Source organism: Pelodiscus sinensis, chromosome 25 (genome assembly GCF_049634645.1).
Source record: "Pelodiscus sinensis isolate JC-2024 chromosome 25, ASM4963464v1, whole genome shotgun sequence".
NCBI lineage: Eukaryota > Metazoa > Chordata > Testudines > Trionychidae > Pelodiscus > Pelodiscus sinensis.
The window spans coordinates 13368419-13384443 of NC_134735.1; the positions used below are offsets into that span (position 1 = coordinate 13368419).

The 16025-nt window shown below is 48.4% G+C and overlaps 1 protein-coding gene across 1 annotated transcript; it reads left to right on the forward strand.

The window, feature by feature from the left end:
* The first annotated feature begins 7631 nt into the window (after nucleotides 1-7631).
* On the forward strand, nucleotides 7632-12757 carry LOC102452949 (regulator of G-protein signaling 20-like). The gene is made up of 5 exons (XM_006111961.4): nucleotides 7632-7774; nucleotides 8617-8735; nucleotides 11224-11316; nucleotides 11840-12068; nucleotides 12539-12757. The coding sequence occupies exons 2-5, from the start codon at nucleotides 8620-8622 to the stop codon at nucleotides 12725-12727; spliced, it is 627 nt and encodes a 208-aa protein (XP_006112023.2). The 5' UTR covers nucleotides 7632-7774; nucleotides 8617-8619; the 3' UTR covers nucleotides 12728-12757.
* The last annotated feature ends 3268 nt before the right edge of the window (nucleotides 12758-16025 follow it).

Genomic DNA, 16025 nt, shown 5'->3' on the forward strand with positions numbered 1-16025 from the left:
CTCGGCCCCCGTGCCGCGCAGCTACACGTGGCACGGTCCATCTAGTTCGGATTAAGTGGAACGAGGTGTACAGCTAGTTCGGATTAGGAAGCCTAATCCGAACTAGCTAGTCCGTGCCACGTGTAGCCACGCGGCACGGGGTCCGACCTAGCTGGCATTTAAAAATGGCGCCGTCCGGCTTTATGCAAATGAAGCCCGGGAAATTCAAATCCCGGGCTTCATTTGCAACTCCGTATGACTACTTTACCCCCCCTAGTTCGAACTAGGGGGGTAGTGTAGACATACCCTAATAGATTAGTAAGACAGGATTTCCCTTTACAGAAACCATGTTGACTTTTGTCCAATAAATTATGTTCTTCTACATGCTTCACAATTTTATTCTTTTCTATTGTTTTGACTAATTTGCCCGGTACTGAAGTTAGACTTACCGGGCTGTAATTGCCAGGATCGCCTCTAGAGCCCTTTTTAAATATTGGTGTCACGTTGGCTACCTTCCAGTCATTAGGTACAGAAGCCGATTTAAAGGATAGGTTACAAACCACAGATAATAGCTCAGCAATTTCCCATTTGAGTTCTTTTAGAACCCTTGGATGAATGCCATCCGGTCCCGGAGATTTGTTAACATTAAGTTTTTCTATTTGTTCCAAAACCTCCTCTAATGACACTTCAATCCGGGACAGTTCCTCAGATTCATCACCCACAAAGGACGGTGCAGATTCAGGAATCTCCCCAACGTCCTCAGCCGTGAAGACTGAAGCAAAGAAATCATTTAGTTTCTCCGCAATGGCTTTATCGTCCTTGATTGCTCCTTTTATAGCTCGATCATCTAGGGGACCCATAGGTTTTTTAGCAGGCTTCCTGCTTCTAATGTACTTAAAAAACATTTTGTTATTTCTTTGAGTTTTTGGCTAGCTGTTCCTCAAAATCTTTTTTTGCTTTTCTTATTACATTTTTACACTTGATTTGACAGTGTTTATGTTCCTTTCTATTTATCTCACTAGGATTGGACTTCCACTTCTTAAAAGATACGTTTTTGTCCCTCACTGCTTCTTTTACATGGTGGTTAAGCCACGGTGACACTTTTTTAGGTCTCTTGCTATGTTTTTTAATTTGGGGTATACATTTAAGTTGGACCTCTATTATGGTGTCTTTAAAAAGTTTCCATGCAGCTTTCAGAGATTTGGCTCTAGTCACTGTGCCTTTTAATTTCTGTTTAACCTCCTCATTTTTGTTTAATTCCCCTTTTTGAAATTAAATGCCACGGTGCTGGACTGCTGAGGTTTTCTACCCACCACAGGAATGTTGAATGTTATTATATTATGGTCACTATTCCCAAGTGGTCCGGTAACGGTTATATCCTGGACCTGATCCTGCACTCCACTCAGGACTAAATCGAGAATTGCCTCTCCCCTTGTGGGTTCCTGCACTAGCTGCTCCAAGAAGCAGTCATTTAAGCCATTGAGAAATTTTATCTCTGGTTCTCTTCCTGAGGTGACATGTATCCAGTCAATATGGGGGTAATTAAAATCCCCCATTATTATAGAGTTCTCTATTTTGGTAGCCTCTCTAATCTCCCTCAGCATTTCAATGTCAGTATCGCTGTCCTGGACAGGTGGTCGGTAATATATCCCTACTGCTAATGTCTTATTATTGGAGCATGGAATTACTATCCATAGCGATTCTATGGAACATGTCGATTCACTTAATATTTTTATTTCATTTGATTCTACATTATCTTTCACATACAGTGCCACTCCGCCACCCACCCGGCCTGCTCTATCCTTTCTATATATTTTATATCCTGGTATGATTGTGTCCCACAGATTTTCCTCATTCCACCAGGTTTCAGTGATGCCTATTATGTCAATCTCCTCATTTAATACGAGGTACTCTAGTTCACCCATCTTATTAGTCAGACTCCTAGCATTTGTGTACAAGCACTTTAGAAATTTGCCACTGCTTATTTGTCTGCCCTTCCCTGATGCATTGGATTCCTTTGTATGCGGTTGTTTGTCTGCTCTGGCCCATGGTTTGCCCTCTCCCCTCCTCTCTTTCTGACTACAGCTTAGAGAATCTCTATCAATGGATTCTCCTCTAAGAGAAAAGTCTCCATCCGATTTACGTGCATCTCCGCGCCAATCGGCTTTCCCCCATCTCTTAGTTTAAAAACTGCTCTACGGCCTTTTTAATGTTTAGTGCCAGCAGTCTGGTTCCACCCTGGTTTAGGTGGAGCCCATCCTTCCTGTATAGGCTCCCCCTCTCCCAAAAGTGTCCCCAGTTCCTAAAAAATCTAAACCCCTCTTCCCTACACCATCGTCTCATCCACGCATTGAGACTCTGAAGCTCCGCCTGCCTACCTGGCCCTGTGCGTGGAACTGGAAGTATTTCCGAGAATGCCACCATAGAGGTCCTGGATTTCAGTCTCTTTCCTAGCAGCCTAAATTTGGCCTCCAGGACATCTCTCCTACCCTTCCCTATGTCATTGGTACCTACATGTACCACGACCACCAGCTCTTCCCCAGCACTACACATAAGTCTGTCTAGATGCCTCGAGAGATCCGCAACCTTCGCACCAGGCAGGCAAGTGACCATACAGTTCTCCTGGTCATCACAAACCCAGCTATCTATGTTTCTAACGATCGAATCACCCACTACTAACACCTGCCTCTTCCTAACTGGCGTTCCCTCCCCCTCAGAGGTATCCTCAGTGCGAGAGGATACTGCAACATCCTCTGGGAAGAGGGTCCCAACTATGGGATGGTTTCCCTCTGCTCCCATTGAATGCTCTGTTCCCTTGAGACTCTCATCCTCCTTAAGAGCACAGGGGCTCTCAGACTGGAGGTGGGACAGTACTACAGTGTCCCGAAAAGTCTCATCAACATAGCTCTCTACCTCCCTTAGCTCCTCCAGTTCAGCCATCCTGGCCTCCAAAGCCCGAACTCGGTCTCTGAGGGTCAGGAGCTCCTTGCAACGGGTGCACACATACGCCACCCACCCACAGGGCAGGTAATCATACATGTTACATTCGACACAATAAACAGGATAGCCCCCACTCTGCTGCTGGGCTTCTGTCTCCATTTTTCTAATGAATAAGTTTATACTTAAACTGGGATTCTTTTTAAACCTCTGGAGTATAGATTATTTTAAGAGTTATGTTTTAAAGAAGGTCAGAAGTCAGTAGAGCCCTCTAACCTCCCCCTCTAAACTCCCTCTCCAAACTCTCCTGTTAGCTGTTCCTGGTCACTGAGTCACAGGCTTATATAGCTCTGGTAGCCCCTCCCCCTGACTAAGGCTCAGCCAATTAACAGAGGCTTCTAGATTTCAAACCTTTTAGAAGCTCCTTCAAACAAACAAACAAACAAACCAAACAGACAAACACCAGCTCAGCACACAGCAAATAACTCCCCCACACAGAAACACACACTCCAGACAGCCACTTACCACAAGGGCCCCGTTTTTACTCCTCTTTTACCTGGAGAACTCCCTCTCCAAACTCTCCTGTTAGCTGTTCCTGGTTGCAAGCTCCCTGGTCGCTGAGTCACAGGCTTATATAGTTCTGGTAGCCCCTCCCCCTGACTGAGGCTCAGCCAATTAACAGAGGCTTCTAGATTTCAAACCTTTTAGAAGCTCCTTCAAACAAACAAAGCAAACAAACAAACCAAACAAAAAAACACAAGCTCAGCACACTGCAAATAACTCCCCCACACACAAACACACATTCCAGACAGCCACTTACCGCAAGGGTCCCGTTTTCTTCTCTTTTACCTGGAGAACTCCCTCTCCAAAAAAAAAGGCACAAAACGTGCTCAGTCCAGCTAGAGCCATCAAGGGTAACAAGAAAGCCTTCTATAAATATATTAGAAGCAAGAGGAAGACTAAGGACAGGGTAGGCCCACTGCTCACTGAAGAGGAAGAAACAACAGGAAACTGGCAGAGGTGCTTAATGACTTCTTTGTTTCAGTCTTTACCAAGAAGTTTGATGATGATGGGATGCCTAACATAGTGAATGCTAGTGGAAATGGGGTAGGTTTAGAAGATAAAATAAAAAAAGAACATGTTAAAAATCACTTAGAAAAGTTAGATGTCTTCAGGTCCTCAGGCCCTGATGAAATGCATCCTAGAATACTTAAGTAGTTGATAGAGAAGGTCCACTGCTCAGAGCCTTTAGCTATCATCTTTGAAAAGTCATGGAAGTCAGGATCGATTCCAGAAGATGGGAAAAGGGCAAATATAGTGCCCATCACTAAAAAGGGAAATAAGAACAACCCAGGAAACTACAGACCAGTCAATTTAATTTCTGTGCCAGGGAAGATAATGGAGCAAGTAATTAAGGAATTCATCTGCAAACATCTGGAAGATAATAAGGCGATAGGTAACAGCTAGTATGGATTTGTAAAGAACAAATCACGTCAAACCAATCTGATAGCTTTCTTTGATAGGATAATGAGTCTTGTGGTTAAGGGAGAAGCGTTGGACGTGGTATACTTAGACTTTAGTAAGGCATTACATACAGACTCACATGATATTCTTATCAATAAACTAGGCAAATACAACTTAGATGGGGCTACTATAAGGTGGCTACATAATTGGCTGGATAACCATTCTCAGAGAGTTATTAACAGTCCACAGTCATTCTGGAAGAGCATAACAAGTGGGGTTCACAGGGTTCGGTTTTGGGATCGGTTCTGTTCAATATCTTCATCAACGATTTAGATGATGGCATAGAGGGTACGATTATTAAGTTTGCAGATGATACCAGGCTGGGAGGGGTTGCAAGTACTTTGGAGGACAGGGTCATAATTCAAAATGACCTGGACAAACTAGAGAAATGGTCTGAGATAATTAGGATGAAGTTTAATAAGGACAAATGCAAAGCCCTCCACTTAGGAAGGAACAATCCGTTTCACACATGCAGAATGGGAAGTGATTGCCTAGGAAGGAGTACTGCAAAAAGGGGTCATAGTGGACCACAAACTAAATACAAGTCAGCAGTGTGACACTGTTGCAAAAAAAGCAAACATCATTCTGGGATGCATTAACGGGAGTGTTCTGAGCAAGACACAAGAAGTCATTCTTCCACTCTACTCTGCGCTGATTAGGCCTCAGTTGGAGTATTTGTGTCCAGTTCTGGGCACCACATTTCAAAAAAGAAGTGGAGAAATTGGAGAAGGTCCAGAGAAGAGCAACAGAAATGATTAAAGGTCTAAAGAACATGAGCTATGAAGGAAGGCTGAAGGAATTGTTTTCAGGTATCTAAAAAGGTGTCTCAGGGAGGAGGGGGGGAAATTGTTCGCCTTGGCCTTTGATGACAGGACAAGAAGCAATGGGCTTAAATTGCAGTGAGGGAGGTTTAGGTTGGACATTAGGAAAAACTTCCTACCTGTCAGGGTGGTTGAACACTGGAATAAGTCGCTTAGGGAGGTTGTGGAATCTCCATCTCTGGAGATATTTAAGAGCAGATTGAACAGACACCTGTCAGGGTAGGTGGTACTTGATTCTGCCATGAGGGCAGGGGACTGGACTTGATTATCTCTCGAGGTCCCTTCCAGTACTAGTATTCTATGATTCTATGGGTACGTCTAGACTACATGCCTCTGTCGCCAGAGGCATGTAGATTAGGCTATCAGACATAGTAAAATGAAGCGGCGATTTAAATAATCGCCGCTTCATTTAAATTTACATGGCTGCCGCGCTGAGCCGACAAACAGCTGATCAGCTGTTTGTCGGCTCAGCGCGATAGTCTGGACGCGCGGGTGGCGACATCAAAGGTATTTGTCGACCACCCAGGTAAACCTCATCCCAGGAGGCATACCTGGGTGGTCGACAAATACCTTTGATGTCGACACCCACGCGTCCAGACTATCGCACTGAGCCGACAAACAGCTGATCAGCTGTTTGTCGGCTCAGCGCAGCAGCCATGTAAATTTAAATGAAGCGGCGATTATTTAAATCGCCGCTTCATTTTACTATGTCTGGTAGCCTAATCTACATGCCTCTGGCAACAGAGGTATGTAGTCTAGACGTACCCTATAAGGCAGGCAGGAGATTTTGTAAAGGGACTGACTGTTCAGTGCGTAAGGAACACACTACTTACTATGCTGCAGGCTGGGAATGGGTTGCTTTATTTGACTCCATAGCAGAGTGGGGGAAACACCCACTAACTAATCAGGAAGAAAGGGTGGGGTGGAGGATGGCTCCAATCTGTAATATTCTGAGTGACCCAGTAAACCCCCACACAATCACTTCACTACAGCCAACTCTTACAATACGAGATGCTTTTCTTACAGCCTCAGCTCCTGGAGTCCTGTGACTTCCCAGATTTTGTGTTTTAAGAAGCAAGTTTCTTGCCACGATGGTTGCAGAGAATAGCTGGGAAACATGACCTGAATGCACCAGTCCGGAAGGCTCAGAAATCAGAAGGCACAGCAAAAAAAGACCATTGTTATTTTGAAAAATCACATATTTGTAAAGCCAATCTCATATATTTGGGGGATGCCAGACTCAAGATTTCATAATGTATGAGGCTGACACAACTCGGAGAGAGAGAGAGGCCAAACTAAGTGACAGAAAGAAACAGTTCTGTGTCTATCCAGCCCCTAACACAGAGGGGCCCTGGTCCAGGACTGGGGTTGTATACAATACACACAGTAAATACAGTAGGATCTCGACTTTACGAACACCCATCTTATGAACAACCAATTACACAAACTGTTCTTCCTGAAGAGGAAAAAAAAATCACATAACAAAAGTGATGCTGAGGAACAAAAAGTCGACATCCTTTCCCATTCCGGAACCTCCAGTGCATTGGAAATTGTTTTGCTGCAGTTTGAAGACAAGAAGAAAGCGAAGTGGTGCCCCATACTGCATCGGACCTACGGTAAGCATCGAGATCTTCTGCTTTATGCCCCTATTGAATTTCTGAACTCCTCAGTCCCCAGCTGGTTTGTAAAATAAGGCTTCTGCTTGTAATAATAACAATGCAGCTGAAAGAGACATGGACGGAAACGCACAGATAGCTAGATAAGGGGCGTAGGTGGGAATAGATGGGTGTGCAGGGGAACAGCTAGCTAGCTAGATGTGTGTGCACAGGGTTAGCTAGCTAGATGCCTGCACCTGGGGATGAATGAAGAGAGAGAGAGAGAGAGAGATTTGTGCATATGGGGATAGATATGGGTAGGGGTAGCTAGCTGTGTGTGCCTGCGAATGGGATAGATAGATAGATAGATAGATAGATAGATAGATAGATAGATAGATAGATAGATAGATAGATAGATAGATAGATAGATAATGTGCATTGTCTGTCTGTCTGTCTATGAGGACAGCTAGCTTGCTGTGTGTACCCGGGAAAGGGCCGCTAACTAGCTAGCAGCGCATACGATAGGTACATGGGGACCACAGCAGTACATGGCTAGATGTCTGGGGATATGGGGACCAAGCAGAGCCAGATAGGCTGCTAGCGGGAAGCAACTCAGCCAATCACCCCAACCGCTCCAGCCCCTGCTCCTCTCCTCTGTGGGAGAAGGGGGAGTTCTAGGGGGTTGCAGGCGGGGAGAGGGGCCCCGTCTCCCGTCCCCCTGCGGCCCGGGAAGCCAGAAGCCAGCTGGCTCTGCGGACTGCCCGGGCTCGGCTGAGCTCGCCGCGTCTGTGAGCGGGGTTAGGCCGCCCCCTGCCGGCCCGAGCGGGGAAGGAGCCTCGGGCGCCCCGCCGCACTCCGGTCCCAGGAGCTCTCCGCAGGCAGCCCCAGCAAACAGGCTCCTTCGCTGCAAGGGCTCAGGTAGGTGCCGCCTTCCTCGTGCGGGGCCGGAGGGGAGAGCTGGGCAAGGGGGGGGGGGCTCCTGGGCTGGGCGCTGCCCCGGGGCTTTGCAACCAGGGAGGCGCCGCCCAGCTGCAGAGGGCTCAGCCGCCTGCCCCTGGCCGAGGATGCTTGGGAGCCCGTTCCCCCCCCGCGGCGCTCGGTCAGCCCAGCTGCGGACCCCGACCCGGGTCCCATCGCTCGGCACAGCGCCCCCTGCTGCAACGTCGGGACACGGCAGCGCCCCCTGCGGCGGGGCGCGGGCACCGCAGCGCCCCCTGCAGGAAAGCGGCGGGCGGTGCAACTCCCCCCTAGCGCGCCTACTTCTAGAGACCCCCCGGCACCTGCTTGGGGAGCGGTGGTGGGACTACGGGTGCAATCCAGGGGGAATCGACACAGCAGAGCCGCTGCTGTTCTGCGCTCCTCCCCTCACGCTCCCTTTGAGAGGGCTGTGGAAGGAGGGGGCCAGATTGGAGAGACCCCCCCCACACACACACACACGTTGTGCGGAACGGGATCCACAAATCTAAATACACACCCTGCTCACCTGCGCCCTGGGGCGGGGAGGCAGCCCGGAGGGAACCAGCTAGCCAGCATGTTTCCCTGTGATCACTCTGGGGTGGTCTCCCAGGCTCAGCTTGCTTTCCAGCGGTTTTTCTAGACCTTTGTTCTAGGCCACCCTCCTAGCTTGTCATTCTAGATTCTTTTCCCAGGCTCTTTAGCATTCAGCCCCAGTGCTTTTCACCAGGGCCAGGGGAGGGGAGGGGAACATGGAAGAGCTGTGCTGGAGACCCTGGTGGCCTTGCTTTCTCCCCCCTCTCTAGGTAATGGAGCCCAGCCCATCAGAGAAAGACAGGCGGCTCTCCGAAACCTGGCACCCACCTTGTTGCTGTGGCCCTAAACCCTGCTGCTTCTGCTGGTGCTGCTGCAGCAGCTGCTCCAGGTGACTGCTCTGAGCATGACATACAAGCACCTTACCTCTGTGGGGTTCTTGCAGACGAAGCCTTTACAACCTCCGTAGGCACCTAAGAGTGTAGGAGAAAAAGTTACAGGATCATGGGGAGCTTCATTCAGAGTGACCTGTATTGGAGGTATCATGTGGCCAGGACTAAAACATTCTGGTAATGTCTAACCATTGGAGGTGACAATTTCCTAACTCAAAAAGTGCTGCAGCTAACATGTGGGATCCTATGTTAAGGGTTAGAGGGTGGAATCTTCATCCCTAGAGGTTTTTAAGTCCCAGCTTGACAAAGCTCTGGCTGGGATGATTTAGTTGGGGGTTGGCCCTGCTTTGGGCAGGGGGCTGGACTCTTCTAACCGTAGGAGTCTATGAAAGGGAAAGTTGATAGCAATGAATATAAATCAGAAGTTAGGAATGATAGAAAATTGATAAGGGAAGCCAATGGATACAAGGTGGCATATATGGCCAACAGAGTTAAGGTCTACAAGAAGGAGATTTTTAAAATGTATTAGAAAGAAAAAGAATCCTGACAGCGGTACTGTTCACTACCTAATGGAAACAATAGAATTATCACTAGAAATATAGAAAAGGTGGATATGTTCAATATTTCTCTTCTGTATCTTGTGGGGAAAAGAGATAATGCAGTCTCATCATCTGGTGGTGATAGCACATTTCCCACTAGTATTTCTGGAGGATGTAAGACACAAGCCATTAAAGATGGCCATTTTTAATTCAGCAGCAGCCAAGACTTTTGAAACAGCTGGCTGAGGAGCTTGCTGGGCTGTTAATGTTGATTTTTCAGTCCTGGAGCACTAAGGAAGTTTCAGAAGACTGTAATAATGCTGATGGTAAATTGGATGGCCCACATAATTATAGACTATCATCAGTCCCAGGCAAGATAACTGAGCATATGATATGGGATGTGATTAATAAAGAACTAAAGGAGGGCAATGTAGTTATTGCAAGTCAGTGTGAGTTTATGGAAAATAGGACCTGTCACACTAACCTGATATCTGTTTTTAATGAGATTGCAAGTTTGGTTGATATAGGTTACAGAGTTGCCATTGTAGACTTCGATAACACATTTGTCTTGGTATGACATGTTATTTTGATTTTTAAAAACTCTAGAATAATATAAATGGCATATTAAATGGATTAAAAGCTGGCTAATTGTTAGCTCCCAAAAGTAATTGTAAATGGAGAATTGTCATTGACCAGGTCTGTTTCTATTTAACATCTTTATTGATGACCTGGATAAAATTACAATTGTATCAGATTTTAATAATCACTGATCAAATCTGGCACAGATCCACAGTGGTCTGTGTTTTCTGGGGAAGCTGGATGCAAATAAACAACACGCATTTTAATATGGCTAAATGTAAACATATGCACGTAGGAATAAAGACTAGAGGCCATACTACAGCGCGGGGGGGCTCTGTCTTGGCAAGCAGCAACTCGGAAAAAGACTCGGGGAAGGTGGTAGATAACCAGTTAAACAAGAGCTCTCAGTGTAATGCTGGGGCCAAAAGAATAATGTTGTCCTTGCGGGAGGTCTATTTCATAGGGCAAAGTCGACCTACTTTATGCAACTCCACCTACAAGAATACCGTAGCTGGAGTTGACATATCTTAAGTCGAGTTATTTAGAATCTCCACTGTAGGGGGTTGATGGGAGAAACTCCTGTCAGCTTGCCTTATACCTCTCGTTCCAGTGCAGTACCAGAGTCAATGAGAGAGCGATTAGCAGTTGATTTAGCGGGTCTTCACTAGACCTGCAAAATCGACCCCCGAGGAATCAATTGCTGCAGCCTCCATCCCCCAGTAAGTGTAGGCAAGCCCCAGTTGGGATGCATAACCAGGGGATGGAGTAGATAAGTCAGGGGTCTGGGAGTCCCAGTCAGGGAGGTGGGGCCTATTGTGCTGGGCACTATATATGCACAGTTGCAGTCCCAAAGAGCTTGTGATCTAAGTTGTTATTGTTAGTTATCAAACAGATGGGGCTTTGCTTACTATGGCTGAGTAGGCATCACAGGGAAAGGAGGATATAGAAAGTAAATGGAGTAATTAATTATCTAGCTGCCTCTGCTTTGATGGAGCCCCCCAATTGACTATGCCGCCTATCTCTTTGATAACACTTTTCATTAGTAGATCTCCAAGTGCTTTGCAGTCTCGTTATCACATTCCATAGATAGGGAAACTGAGGCACAGAGAAGGGCCTTGCACAAGGTGATCCAGAAGAGAGAAGAATAGAACCCAAGTTTCCTGCATGCCACCTGTCCAGTACTCCACGCCAAAGCCAAACTGCTTCCCTTATCAACAGCGAGATTCCCAGTTTTGCTACTCCAAACCATGCAAATCTCCACAGTTCCTGGACTTCCTGGGAACCCTGCGGAGGGCTGGGATCCTGTTTGTTCACACAGACAAAACGCCACCGCCACTCTCCTCCGCCAATCCCATTCCGTCTGTTTCAGGAGCCGGATGGTGAGGAGGAGACAGAGAGATGGGTTCCGGCGCAAAACATCCAGTGTCTCCGAGTTGGAGATCCCCCCGCCCCTCGAGGAAAGGTGTGTCTGGGAACGCCCAAGAATGCACCAGGAGAGTGGGCCCCAGATCATGGCCAAAAGCTGACGTCACCAGGCTGGGGTCAGAGGTGATCCCCTTGGTTGGATACGTGGGACATGAGGCACATTCAGATCAGGCTCCAAAGGTTGAGGTCAAATTCATCTCCCAGGAGCCCTGTTCCAGGTGCTTCCTCAGCTCTGGCTCTGCCATGGGAAAGAGATGGGGATGATCCAAGGCAGCAGGGCCATGGAGTACAACATGGTCAGCTCCATCAGCCGGGAGCTGGGATTGGCACGCTCTGTGCCCCTGAGCGAAACTTGGCAGGTGGCTTGGCCCCGCTGCAAATGAAGTTGGGGCAAGTCCTGGGCAGACACAGATGAGCCCAGGACAGATGGCAATTGGGGAACGGAGAGGTGGGAGCTGAAAAGGGATCATGTGATGCAATTGCCAAGACTCCGTCCCGCGGTTGAGCCCTGGGCTTGAGAGCCTCATGTCTCTCTCGCTCGCGCTCCCCTTGTCTCCTAGGCTCACGCTAGAAGAAGCATCCTCCTGGAAGCGCTCGTTTGATTGCGTGCTGGTGAGCCCGGCCGGCCGGAGCGTCTTCATGGAGTTCCTGCGGACGGAGCACAGTGACGAGAACATGGCCTTCTGGCTGGCCTGCGAGGACCTCAAGAGGGAGCAGAGCCAGGAGCAGGTCTGTGAGAAAGCCAAGAAGATCTACCTGGATTACATCTCCATCCTGTCCCCAAAGGAGGTAGGTCTGGGACATCACTCCCTGCTTCTGCCTCCCATTGTTGTCACCTCGCCACGTAATGCAACAGCCAGGGAAATACAGCCCTGAGTGTTGGGGGGAGGGCCACAGTGCGTCTGTGTCTCCTCCTTGTAGCCACGCATCTGACGCCCCAGCAAGGGGATCGTCCCCCAAACAAGTGGCCCCGTGACCTCAGCCAGCTGAGCTTCCCTGCAGCTGTTGCCCCCTGCGGTAGAGTCGGTCCCCACTGTATTTGGAAGGGGCAAGTCCTCATGTTACGGTCTCCTGTCACGGTCTCCCAGCCTCACAGCTAGAGGCTGGGTCACAGTAGCTTGAGGAATATTGGAACCATCTGCGCCAGTGTCCAAGAAAGGCTGAGGTCTTGGTGAGGGCTTGGAGAACCAGGGTGTCCCAGCAGGGTGTGAGGTATCTGGGACCCTTGGTTCTAGCCCTTTGTTCGTCACCCTCTCCAGGTCAGCATTGACGCTGCCGTGCGTGAAGCTATCAACAGTTCCCTGGCGAGGCCCAGCGCATGCATGTTCGACGAGGCCCAGGCACAGGTCTACGCCCTCATGCACAGAGACTCCTACCCCAGGTTCCTGAACTCACCACTCTACAAGTCGCTAGAACAGAGACTTTCTGCTCTGACGTGTGACACCTAGCGAAGTCCTCTGCGTGCCCATGCATCTCAGGAGACCGTCAGCTCCTTCAGCTTCCTGCCAGCCCAAGCCACCAGGGAAGATGGGACAACCCTGGGGAAGACAACTTTGGGGACAGAGCCTCAGTTCTCTCTACCTGTGGGTCACACCACTGGTGTTTCAGTAGTGATGCTGATCTAGAAATTATTCTAGTGTCTGGACCAACCAAGAGATTTGGGGGAGGATTTCACTAGGTCCCGTAAAGATGGGAGAGCCTGGGGGTCCTAGAACTGGGAGCCTTTCAGAGCACTGCTTGTCCTAGAATTTGGATGGTATCTGAGCTGGGGTGGTTCTAGAGCACGGATGGCATGCATGGCTTGGACCTTAGTTCTAGAACTTGGATGGTCACAAGCTGGAGTGGATTCTAGAGTGTGGCTTTTTGTGTCTCATCTAGGTGTTCTACTACATGACTTGCACATATGGCTGGGTTTCTAGAACAAAGGTAATATTGGTTTTCTGGTGGGTTCTAGAGTGTGGAGCCTTCTAGAGCTGTGGGGGCTTTTAGGTGAGTAAACCTTCCAAACGTGAAGCACTGGTTTTTGTTTTAGGGACAAGAAAAATTACCCAGCAAAAATTAATTGTATTTCAGAATTTCTAAGAGTTTCAAAAGTCTCCAAAGTAGACATTCCCCCCACTTCTCTGAAAAGGCTTAGCTAGTCATTCAGTACTGAAGCAGGTCTCAGCTGGCCAGCAAAAAGAAATTCTATCCAGTGAATGCAAAAAGAAATCCACAGGGGATTAATTCAAACCAATGACTTGGCAATGGCTTGCTGGGTGCATCTCAGTAGAGCCCTGCAAATCCACAGATATCTGCTTTATATCTGTGGGTATCCACATCTGCGGATGTGGACGTCCCTGGCTCATTTTTGCAGATACAAATGTTGTATGTAGAACCCTGCCAGTCGGCAGATATCCACTTTACATCTACATCTGCAGATAATTTTTGCAGATATAAATGGGTTATGTCTACACTCGCAGCGTCTTGTGTGAGAATTATGCAAATGAGGCTAAGCGTGGACTATCGGCGAGCCTCATTTGCATACCTAATGAGCCGCCATTTTGCAGAAGAGGCTCTTGCACCAACAGGAGCTGTCTACACTACCCTCTTGCGCAATGTCGCTACGCTGATTATTTTCAGGAATCACGGCATGGCGCAAGAGGGTTTTTCTTGCGCAAGAAGGGGCAGTGTAGACAGCTCCTTCTGGTGCAAGAGCTTCTTCTGCAAAAATGGTGGCTCATTAGGTATGCAAATGAGGCTTGCCGATATTCCACGCTTAGCCTTATTTGCATATTTCTCACCCAAGAAGCCGCGAGTGTAGACATAGCCATGTTGTATGTAGAACCCTGCCAATCTGCAAATATCCACTCTAGATCCACATCTGCAGAAAATTTTTATAGCTGCAGATACCAATTTTGTATCCACAACGGACTCTACAACTCAGATGTTTCTAGCTACTACATAGTCTTAGGACCACACATGCAAAGACTGTCCACTTGTTTTGGCTGTCCACCTTGAGCCACCTTGGGCATGGTTTTCAGAGGCAGTGAGCCCCCCCATAAATCTAGTGGGAGTTATACACACCCAGAAAAGCATTGCAGAGGCATCACAATGAAGCTGTCCCCGTTAAAAAAAAAAATCTGAAAATGTTGGCTATTTGAACAGCTCCTCTCACTGACTCTACAAGTTCAGTCAAAGTTGTTTCCCATGCAGCATCACTCATGTTTTATGACTTGTGGCCAGTCCTATCTACCTCAATCCAAGCGACTGCAACTTCTAAACGCCCCGGCCCTTGTTAGCAGACAGAAGAGTGACTGTGTCTACCAATCTGTATATATACATAGTTACAAATAAATCTGTCCCTAAAGCGAGCTGCTTGGGAGCTTATGTATGAAATAAGCACATGCATCTATCCTGTTCCCTCGGGAGAGACATTCTCATCACAAAAGCCCCATTCACAGATGCCATTAATAAAGATTTCTTGCTTTCATCCATAGAGCTCCCACATGCTTGACAGAGGAAGAACCATTATCCTTACTTTGGAAAATGGGAGGGGGAAACTGAGGCACAGAGCAGGGACATGACGTGGCCTAAAGGACCCCTATTCCTACTGTGGTACCCTAGCCCTGAGGACCATGCTGCCTCCATTGACTGGCATCTTTGGTCCACCATTTTTTAAGGAGGCCTGATTCCCCTTTCACTTAGATCAGCATAATTCAAGTGGTGTTGCAGGGGTCCTGCTGGATATGTTGGGCTGCTGATGTCTGCCAAATGACTGAACACCAGAAGACCCAGCCTTTCCCATCCATAGATCTCAAAGCACTTTGCAAATACAGTTCAGTAGCATTATCCCTACTGTATCAGCAGGGAAACTGAGGCACAGAGCAAGGATGTGCTTTCCCAACGTCACCCAGCAGGCCAGTAGCAGAACCAGGAACTGAGCACAGCACCTATTAGCCCCAGTCTAACCGCAGCCTCCTTAACAGTCGAAGGCCCAAATTGCCAGACGTGGCTTGGGGTTTTGGGTGCCTCCCTTTTTGGGGGGCTCAGCTTGAGAAGCCTTCAGAAAGCGCTGAGCTCTGGCAATCAGGGGACACCCCCTGTCACTTTCGGAAATGCAGACCTGGTGCCTGTTTGCTCTAGGGAAACGTGAACGCTCCCAGGGCACTTTGCAGTGGGATAGACTTTGCTCTGGAGGCCGTGGCCTAAAGGACGCCTACTCACACTGCTGCGTGCCCTTGGCTGCTCCCCGCCACCCCAGAGCTGGCTGCATGTCTGCAGCACTGTCTATACCGGGGTGGGCAATCATTTTTGACAGGGGGCCACTCCAAGGTTTTGGAAAGTGGTCGAGGGCCGCACTCTTCCATGATACTAATGGAGGAAATGTAAAGTTTGGGGTGAAGGTTGGGTGCAGAAGGGAGCTTGAGTAAGGAATTGGGGTGCAGGAGGGAGAATGGAGTCTGGGAGGGAGTTTGGGTGAAGGAGGTGGATGTGACCTAGGGCAGGGGACTGGAGTGCAGGGGTTTAGGATGTCACCTAGGGTAGGAGGGGATTGAGGTCTGAGGCAGGAGGTTGGGATGCCAGATCTTGGAGGGGGTGTGGGTATAAGAGGGGGACAGAAGGTTTGGGTATGTTGAGTGGGGGGCAGAGAGTTGGGGCAGGAAAGGGCTGGGTGCCAGAAGCAGGCTGTGGCCAAGAGATTTACTTGTCAGCTACCAAACTTGTCAGCCTGCAGAGCTTACAATGTTTCCCAGCCAGCTTGCC

Coding starts and splice junctions, on each gene's coding strand:
- LOC102452949 (XM_006111961.4), top strand. CDS start 8,620: ATGGAGCCCAGCCCATCAGAGAAAGACAGGCGGCTCTCCGAAACCTGG. Junction 11,317..11,839: donor CCCCCGCCCCTCGAGGAAAG/GTGTGTCTGGGA, acceptor CTTGTCTCCTAG/GCTCACGCTAGAAGAAGCAT. Junction 12,069..12,538: donor CCATCCTGTCCCCAAAGGAG/GTAGGTCTGGGA, acceptor CACCCTCTCCAG/GTCAGCATTGACGCTGCCGT.